The sequence below is a fragment of the Uloborus diversus genome, chromosome 2 (genome assembly GCF_026930045.1).
Source record: "Uloborus diversus isolate 005 chromosome 2, Udiv.v.3.1, whole genome shotgun sequence".
In the NCBI taxonomy this organism is placed as follows: domain Eukaryota; kingdom Metazoa; phylum Arthropoda; class Arachnida; order Araneae; family Uloboridae; genus Uloborus; species Uloborus diversus.
This window is the reverse complement of record NC_072732.1, coordinates 158,725,869-158,735,997: the sequence shown is the minus strand read 5'-3', so window position 1 is coordinate 158,735,997 and position 10,129 is coordinate 158,725,869. Positions and strand designations below refer to the sequence as shown.

Genomic DNA, 10,129 nt, shown 5'->3' with positions numbered 1-10,129 from the left:
TTATTTTTATTTATGTATTTTTTCAACAAGCAAAAGTTTTGTTCAAAAAAAAAAAAAAGTAGGAATTTTTAATTTTTTTTAAAGGCTGGAATTTATAGGTTTATAAAAATCTTTAAATGAAAAGCTGCCATGTTTTCCTTTTTTGAAATTTTTATTGGCATGTTTTTCCGGATGAATTCATTATTGTTCCAATGTACTTTTAAATGATTTAAGTTTTTGTTTTTTAGCATACAACGTACTCCTTTATGATATAAATTGTAATTTATAATGATCGATACTAACGATCAGTTTTATGGCAAATTTTTTATTTGATATCTTTTCTACTTACTTTTCTTTATAAAAATTGTATCTCTATGCATTTTTTTTGCATTTTAATAGTTCTTATTGTAAAAAAACTAAAGATATCAAATTGAGCTATGCACCATTTTCAGAATATGTTTTTAAAAAATAACTACTTTTGAATTAAACTTTAAAGTATAAGAAAAAAAAAATACTAAAAGCCCTCTGAATGTTTCCATAAATATATTTATCAACTAACAAAAATATCCGGCGTTGCCTGGGTTAGTAATAATTATGAGAAACAATCGTTACTTTCATTTGTTTTCTGTTTTAACTGATAAATATATTTATCAGTTGTGCTTGATGAAGCATATGTAATTAATTTTTGCATAATAAAACCAAAAAAATACTTTTTCTTGATACAAATTATTAAACATAGTTCATACGTTTAATAGACAGTATGGTTTCGTCCATAAGATGTAATGTTTAATTACATAATATTACGCATTATTTTATTCAGAGCCAAATTTCCAATGTTTGTTTTTTATTAATTAGAAGCAGAAATTACCTCCCCCCCCGCAAAAAAAACACAGTATTTTCAAAACATTTATTCACATACGTTTTCGAACAGAAAACTTCTTTTTAAGCTCGTTTGAAATTGTTATTCAATGTATAAATTGCAATAAATGCTCACTCCTATTTATATTTTATTGAAGGTTTGCAGTTACATTACTCAAATAATTTTGAAAATGCTTATTGCGAAAAGTTAGAATAATTGATCACAAAATTTTTTCATACACGGAATTTACATTGACTTGTCTTCCTCAGCTTATATTCATCTGATTTTGTTTCCAAACTTAATTTTTCTTGAAAACAGAGTTTCATATTTTTTCACTTTTTGCCTAAAATATATTTTTAAACACTTTTCCTCGGGAAAAAAAACCGCTTTTAAATTAACTCAAATACTTTTGAACTCAATTTTGAATAACTATTCTCTTTACGAATAATCTTATCTGTTGTTTATATAGTTAAAAGTTGCCACAAAATCCACCAGATGTCACTGAAGTCTGACCAGGTTTTTTGTTTGATTGATTGGTTTCATACTACAACTTTTATTGAAATGACTGAGCTTGATAAGACGCGTATCAAGTGAAGCCTTGGTTGTAGCTTGCCTTTCATGAAAATCAAACGATGGCCCCACTTAATACTATAATTTAGTGGGGCCATGTTCAAACAAAAGATAAATAAATTCATTTTTATAAATGTTTGTGGCAGCGCACTTTGTTTTTGAATAAAGCCAAAGGGTTATCGAATGAGAATTTGATGAGCTGCGTTTTGGCTATAATCAAAAGAGATTAACGTGTTATGAACTAATATTATTGCTACATTAAAATTCTACAAAGTACAATAAAATGGCACTCAAGTAGAACAGTGAAACTTAACTGAGTAATAATAATAATTATAATATTAAACAAAGAAGTTAAAAATTTGAGAAAAGATTGTTCTAGTGCCAAAAAGCGATGGATACAAAAGAATTTCGAAGAAAGGGTTGTGAACTGATTGACTACATTGTAGATTACAAAAAATCCATCTCACTCCGAAGAGTAAGTCCTGCCGCTAAGCCCGGATTTATACGAAGATTGATTCCAGAGACTGCTCCTGAAAAAGGAGAAAAGTGGGATGCCATCATGAAAGATATAGAAGACATAATAGTGCCTGGAAGTGTTCACTGGCAGCATCCACATTTTTTTGCCTATTTTCCAGCTGGTTGCTCTTTCCCATCCGTTCTGGCAGGCATGTTGTCCAATTTAACTGGTGGATCAGTATCTTCTTGGTCATCTAATCCCGCTGCTACCGATTTGGAAATGATCGTTTTGGATTGGTATGGAAAATTGCTAGGACTTCCTCGAAAGTTTTTGCGTTTTCCAGATGAAAGCAAAGGTGGAGGGGTGATCCAAAGCTCAATAAGTGAATGTACACTTCTCGCCATGATATGTGCACGACAGTTGGTTATTCAGAAATTAAAAGAGATGATCCCTGGCGACAGTGAAAGTGTCATACTATCTCGCCTCATCGCTTATTGCTCAGAAGAGTCTCACTCGAGCGTAGAAAAGGCAGCAATTATAGCTCTCGTAAAAATGCGTATTTTAGAAACGGATGACAGGTTCTCTTTAAGGGGTAAAATTCTAGAAGAGGCCATCGAAGAAGACAGAAAGAAAGGACTGGTGCCTTTCTTTGCAATTGCTAATTATGGATCCACAGGTTGTTGCGCAGTTGACCCTTTACACGAACTCGGTCCTGTTTGCAGAAAATATGACATGTGGCTCCACGTGGATGCTGCATATGCTGGAAATAGCTTGGTATGCCCAGAAGTAAGGTATTTAATCAAAGGTATAGACTACGCCAAATCCATCTGCGTGAATCCAAGCAAATGGATGTTAGTAAACACTGACTGCGCTATTCTGTGGATTGAAGACCGCCGTTTGCTCACAGATACAATTATTCCTGATTCGATAGAAGTTTCGGACTACAGTAAAGAATTTGACTACTGCCACTGGGGCATTCCAACCAGCAGACGTTTCCGAGCTCTGAAATTTTGGTTTGTTCTCCGATATTATGGACAAGAAGGTATTCAGCATTACATTCGCAATCATATCGGACTTGCAAAAGAGTTCGAACATAACATTAGATTAGATGGTCGATTTGACATTATAAGTGAAGTCAATTTCGGGTTGGTATGCTTTCGCTTAAAAGGTTCTAACATGTTGAATAAGAAATTACTGACAAGTTTGAACGCATCAGGTAAGTTACATCTGATAGCTTCTCAAGGCAAAGGCAACTGTTTTTCTCGATTTTGCGTGTGCATGAAAGAAGCTGAATCCGCCGATATAATGTTTGCTGTTAAAGTAATTACAGGTTTTGCAGATGAACTGTTGCACTTAGAGAATAAAAACAGAAAATTAATATGAATAAATAAGCCTTCCACTGTAGTCAGAAGTCATAATACAAGTTTTTGTGAAATAAGTCAAAAACCAACGAACTTTGTACTTCCAATAAAATATTGCTCACAAAGTTAATAAACCATAACTAATTTTGAATACTTTCATATTTACTGCATGCCAGCGATATACCGACAAATATTTCACGGTTTATGGTAATCTGCTTGATGTAATCCTAAATATACGATCTCTGAACATTGATCTCCTAAAATGCACCAATCCAGGGCCGGACTGGACCCCTCAAAGGGGAGCAAACCTTAGAAATTCAGAGGGGAACATGATATAGGGCGCATACGTGTTCACACGAGAGGGGCGTTAAAACTTTTATTTGGGCGTTTTGCGGGGTATTTTCGGGGGGGAGGGAGTCGTCGTCCTTGTGTTTGTGGGATTATAATATTTTGCCTGATATTTTTTTTTTTTTTTTTTGACCTGACGAGAGGGAATGGTATTAGGAGAGCAGTGCAGGGTTTTCCTTTAAGTGAGATATGTAATGCTTTAAAATTTAGGGTGTCCAGGGGTTTCTCGTAACAAGGGCGCAACAAGAATTTTCTTTAGAGGAAGCACATGAAAAAAAAAAAAAAAAAAAGGAAAGATCTGATCTAATAGGGAAGGGAAAGGAAGGAAAGGGTGGACTCCAAGGGTTCTCCCCCGGAAAAAATTTGACACTTGTAGTTTTAAAAACGCAATTTAAGACTTTCTTTGCTGATGTTAGGGGGGAAAAAGTACATTGGTCTTAGCGGATATTCTAAAAATTGAAATCTTAAAAGCGCGATCATAAATCAGATTTACGGAATTTCGGGTAAAGAATGGAGTTTAAAGGACTGCCCCCGATTTTTTTAAATAGATCGAAATCAATTATTCCTCTTCCTTCAAATTTTTGAAATTAAAGTTTAAAAAACTCATTTGTCGACAAACTTTGAAGATTTTGGGGAAAGGAGGTTCTGGAGCTTTTCCCTGGAAAAGGTAAGAAGGTAAGTGCAGCTTAAAGAACCTATTTTTTTATGCATGGATTCCCAAAGTGTGTTCCGTGGAACCCTAGGGGGCCACGAATTAATTATTGCGAAACTTATGTTCCACAGTAAATTAATAAAAAAATTTAAAAAATAAACATCAAGGATTTAAAATGTCAGGACAGAGTGTAGTTGTAGTCGTCATCGTGTTTTGCATCGCCATGCCAGCATGACAAAGAAAATTCCATCTGATTTGAAGCAATTTCTTCCTTTATCTTTAACAATAGTTTTAACAAGTTTCATGCCCTCCAGTTAAGACTATTCAGCTATATTTATTTTACTCATATTAGAGACATGAGTAGTTAACACAAATAACTACTTTCCCAGATAGAAATATGCTTGCTTTCCGCAGGAAAAGTTTTTATGAGATTGAATGAACTTCCTGACGAACTGAAGCTTTTTTAACTGGAACAAAAAACATCAGTATCAGTAAGCTTTCAATGTTTTTCACGCGGAGCGATAGGGATTGCAAATATGTACCGAATTTCATCCGATTCTATGCTTTACGCTTTGAGTTGGAGTGCACACAAAAATCGGTCAAATACATATAGACGCAGACACACGGACAAATTCGAAAAATGCTTAAAGTAGGTTGGACATAACTTAAAACTGGCTAATGTGTCAAAATATGAAAAATTTCTCGAAACCGAGTTTCTTCTATATAAGTAATTATGATAGCGAATGATTATTACTTTTCATTTGACTTTCAAATTGTTAGCATCTTGGGGGTTTCTTGAAGTGGAAGTGAAGCACTATAAGGGTTCCGTAGCAGAAAAAGTTTGGGAACCGCTGTATTAGATTAAGGCGGTTCGGGAACCCTTGCTCGTATATAAGTCTTAAAAACGCGATTGCAATACCGTATTTGTAATACAGTGGACGCCGGTTAATTTAATCAGTGGTTCATTGAATTAACCGCTTTAATGAATCAAATTGTCAAACACAAAATAAAATCCAGCTTCGTTGAATTAGCCGCTCTATGGAATCAAAACTGTTTAGAGCAAACGTGATTCATATAAACGGCGGTCACTGTACTAGAGCCAGTAATGTTTCGAAATTAAAGCTCCGAAAACGCAATTTTTAGCGATTTTCGCTCTAGCTGAGTATTTGGATCCTCCCCTGGAAATTGAGAAATTGAAGATTTGGACATGAAATTTCAGATGCTACATAATGCTTTTGGTGTGGAAGGGGAGTCCAGAAGAGTAGCATTTTGAACACTTACTTATTTTCAGACGAACTAAGAAAAAAGGAAAGGAATAGGTTTGGGGGGAGGGGGGGGGATAATTAATTGAATAAGCTGTAACTATTGAATATTTTTCATTCAAAAGATTTCTCAAAAAGAAATTAAGATTTTCCTCAACCGTATTATTTATTATTATTATTTTTAAATTAAAATCACTTTGTTTTCCCAATACGTTTTCTTTTCTTCTCTTCTTTACTAATAATAAAGCAGAAAGTCTCTCTGTCCGGAGGATGTCTGGATGTCTGGATGTCTGTAGGATGTCTGTGACGCGCATAGCGCCTAAACCGTTCCGCCGATTTTCATGAAATTTGGCACAAAGTTAGTATGTAGTATGGGGGTGTGCACCTCGAAGCGATTTTTCGAAAATTCGATGTGGTTCTTTTTCTATTCCAATTATAAGAACAAAACTATCATAAATGACGAAATCATCATAACGTGGAACCGTAACATGGGCACAAGCCAATGGGCGAGATACGAAATTATCATAGCGTGGAACCGTAACGTCGGTACAAGCCAATTGGCGAGAAAATTCACCATACATTATTTGTAAATATACAAGCGAACCAAAAGACCTTTAATTTTTCTATTACGGGCGAAGCCGTGCGGGTGCCACTAGTTAATAATAAAGAATAGTTTTGAAAAACATTCAACTGATTCAACTCAGCATTCTGGGGGTTGGGTACCCTTCAGGTTGCGCCACTGACCTCTACCAAAAGTTCTTTAATAATTACACAGAAATTTTGCAAAAGGAACCTGTAAAACTTATATGACGTTTTTACTTTAACTGATTACATTTCATTGACTTTTTTGCTCTTTTTAAATGAATTAAAATATTATTGATTACCGATAGTTGATAATATTAAATATTTCATTATTATAAAAGGAAAATAGGATTCTTTTCGATTTAAAATTATATTTAAAAATTGTGATTACTGAATCATAGTGTACCAGATATTGCTCTTTTGGTCAACATTATTACTTCATCCCACCCCCCAAAGTAACATGAGCAAACATAAACATAAAAACGGAATATAATGTTATCTTAAAATAACAGAAAATCTATAAATAATTGTGAATAAATTTTACAAAATACGAAAATGAACTGAAGTCAATAATAGCGATTATGGAATCAGATAAGGGAAGATATGAATTAATAATATATGTACGTAATGATGCTTCTTAAAAAGGAAACATTTCCCTCAAAAACATAAAAGGTAATAAATATAAAGTTTAAAGGATTAATTTAATAAATATTTTCACAATGATAAAAGTAGTCTCATTTCCTGACTACCTTAACACAGTTCGTCAGTAACTTTTTCATAGTATTGAAGAATTGATGAATCACGCCTTTGAAATTGCAAGAAGTTTCTGTTGTCTCAAAAATCTTTTTAATAAGTCTTTTCAAAATTCACGATGGCAAAAACGGACCCTTCAAGAAACTATTCGCCTACAACAGTGTATAAAAAAATATCCTTGAATACCTGAAAAACGGGGGAAGAGGCAGGCACTGACTAACAATTACCAGTACGGGATGTTTGTCTTTAATATAAATATAAAGAGCTCTCTTTATATTTATATTAAAGACGACTTTTTTAATGTCTCAAAATATCTGTTTAAATTTAAGTAATTTTAAAATTAAATTAATTTAAGTAATTTTCCATAAGTTTAAGTAATTTTAAAACGTGCCCTTCAAAAACTTCTTTTAAAGACCTGAAAAAAGAAGGAAAGAGCGGGGGGGGGGGGGGAGTCACAATATGGCAGGAGGACGCTTTAAAATGACGGAAGGGCGCAATTAGGCGTTTAAAAATTAACGATTACAGGTGCGAGGTGTTTGTCTGCATAAGGGAAAAAAATCTACAGTGCTTTTTAGAAGGTAAAAGGGCGCAACAGGATGTTGCTTTCTGCCAAATAAAGATGATCCACCTCTAGATGCTCGTTAACTGTGAATGCAATCGGAGGTGCGATAGCATGAAAACTGATGATTAGAATTGCAATGGAAAATATTGCGGTCCTAGTACACTGTTACAGAAACGAAACGAGCTATGCAATTTTTATTTAGGAAAAAAAAAGGAGGAAATTTTAATAATTATTAAAAATGATAATGTAATATACACAACTGATAATTACTTTTTCTTTCATCCATGTCTACCCGCTCTCCTCGCTCCATCCAAATCACCAATGTAAAATTTCCCCGCCAGAATTTTGCAGGTGATTATGGGTATTGAGTAAGCAATCAGCGGTTCCTGGTTCCGGGAATTTATGTTACTCGTCAAGATACCTGTCCAAGGCAGTGGGGGACCAGGGATTTTGACCGTCAAATAACCTTTAAAGTCGCTCAGTGTAGTGACAATGATTGAAAAGAAAGAAACAAGTTCTGAAAAGGAAGGCAAAATTATTCCAGGTTCCTCAGTGATTAGCTAAAAGGCTTTTATTGTCATAAAACTTTTGCCTGAAGAATTTCGACAGTTAAAGGGCAAAAATTATTTTTTAAGAAGAAGAAAAAAAAAGGATATTTTTTTTTTGCGAAGAAATTTTTTGAACAAAAACAAAAAAAAAAAAAAAAATCTGGCGTACGGTCGCATCGGCCATGTGGCCGGTTGCCCGGTGGGCCAGTCCGGGCCTGCATCAATCGAATGCGGTTTGCCGCGAAATATTTGCCGTTTTTCTTGGGAGCGGCACAAATGCCTAATTTTGGGAATAATCGGGGAGAATTATCAAAACTTGGGGGATATTTCGATAATTGGGAATCTGGCGTGGTCGTCTTATTTTTGGCGAAAAATTTTTATTTTTGTAACCCTGCTTATTTATAGTAACCCTATGTGAATAGATGTTTCCTTTCTCTTTGTTTAGATTTGTAATGAAAAATACCTCTTATGCAGGTGCTGGAGCCAAAAATTGAGCCCAATGAAGAAAGATCGCCAGATTCTCAATTATCGAAATCTTCCCAAAACTTGGAATTTGCAAAAAAATATTTCATTGCTTGGTACTTTTCCGAAGAAGGTACGTTACTTGGTTTGGCGACTTGTTTAGTTTCTACCTTGGCGATAATAGAAAAATTGCTTAAATTGACTGGCGGCATCTACAAGTATATGGCAATTCTAAAGTTTTAAAATTGAAAATGTTGAATGTCGCCAACAACGGAATTTTTAGTTTGCAAAAGCGATAAACGTTTCTTTTAAACGTTTTTTAAATATTTGGCGGATTATTTTATATGTTAATCGCTTAGCTATTGTTCGACATTCTTTAATGGATTGTTTTCTTTAAAAACTAAACATTAAATTTTAAATGCCAACTACAATTGACAAACAGAGTAGACAAAACTAGTTTGGCGAAAAAAATTGAGTCTGTTTACTTTATACCTTAGCGAAAATTAAAATAATTAGTTGGCATCGTCGCCATGTTTGCTCCTCGTTTTCTAAATTTACATTTAAATGGAGCTTTTAATGTTTATTTATTACTCGATATATATTTATTTACATATCTGATTATTTTATGTGTTCATGGAGCATTTAGAATTGATTTGGTTAGTTATTGTAAAGAGATTTTTTTATGTTATTTAATGGCTCATCTTTTGAATTTGGGGAATAATTTTACTCCTAATGGGTTAATTTATTTATTAAGCGGATTTTTTTTTTTTTCATTTTAATGGAACTTAAGTCTTGTTTTGTTTAAAACTTCTCAAAAAAGACTAAATAATATATGTTATCGTCAAATAAGTAATTTCCCTGTAACTTTGACCAAATGTGGTGATCAATAAGGGGAGAGTTCGGTAATTGGGCGATATTTATTCATTGTGGTAACATTACTGAAACCAATGCCTGCAAATATAGGGAAACATTTATTCGCATAGGGCTACCATAAAGCTCAGCAGGAGTACCAGAATAAAATGATTCAGGCCAAAAATTTGAACGCCGCGCCAAATTCTCAATCATCGAAATATCCTCGTTAGCTACACCGTTACTGAAAAGCTACTTTCATGATTAGATTATAAGGGTCATTCTCAAGAATACGTAACTTTTGAACAAAAATATTTTTCAATTTCAGAACCTTCCCCCTCCTCCTTTTCTTACATGAAAGTAATACCTATACAAGAAGAACCATAAACCCAGAGGCCCAGCCAAATTCCAATTATTTTACCTATAAATAAAAAAAAATAAAAAATACCTCGTGCAAGGGGAGAAAAAAAACTTTTAGTGTTTGAAAATAGTTAACAATATCAATTTAACATCAGTGAAGTAAATTTGAAAATTGTGCAAACATTGAGCTATTTTAATGATTAGTATGTGTGTGAATCTAATATTAAACTCTCTTCATCAGTGATGTTCCCATCAATTTTCCTGAGAGTATATTCCCAGTCAGGGGCGGATATAGAGGGAGGCAATGGCCAGCTTTGTGGTTGTGGAATTTTTTTTAAAGAAAAAAAAAAGAAAGAAAAAGAATATGAGAAAATAACAAAGCACATGTGTTTTACTTTAAAAGAAATTTAGATCTTAATTATGAGAGAAATCATATCCCTGTCCTTAAAACCGAGCTGTTATTTCCAAAATTTTGCTCCATTGTTGACATCATTTCTTGATGACAACTTAAGACGTGTGGACGAT

At 33.8% G+C, this 10,129-nt stretch overlaps 1 protein-coding gene across 1 annotated transcript; it reads left to right on the top strand.

Annotated features, from left to right (window-relative positions):
- Positions 1-1,799: 1,799 nt before the first annotated feature.
- LOC129216621 (tyrosine decarboxylase-like) lies at positions 1,800-8,427 on the top strand. Its single transcript, XM_054850838.1, has 2 exons — positions 1,800-2,907; positions 8,408-8,427. Exons 1-2 carry the CDS (start codon positions 1,800-1,802, stop codon positions 8,425-8,427), a joined length of 1,128 nt encoding a protein of 375 aa, XP_054706813.1.
- The last annotated feature ends 1,702 nt before the right edge of the window (positions 8,428-10,129 follow it).

Coding starts and splice junctions, on each gene's coding strand:
- LOC129216621 (XM_054850838.1), top strand. CDS start 1,800: ATGGATACAAAAGAATTTCGAAGAAAGGGTTGTGAACTGATTGACTAC. Junction 2,908..8,407: donor CCGATATTATGGACAAGAAG/GTATTCAGCATT, acceptor CCTCTTATGCAG/GTGCTGGAGCCAAAAATTGA.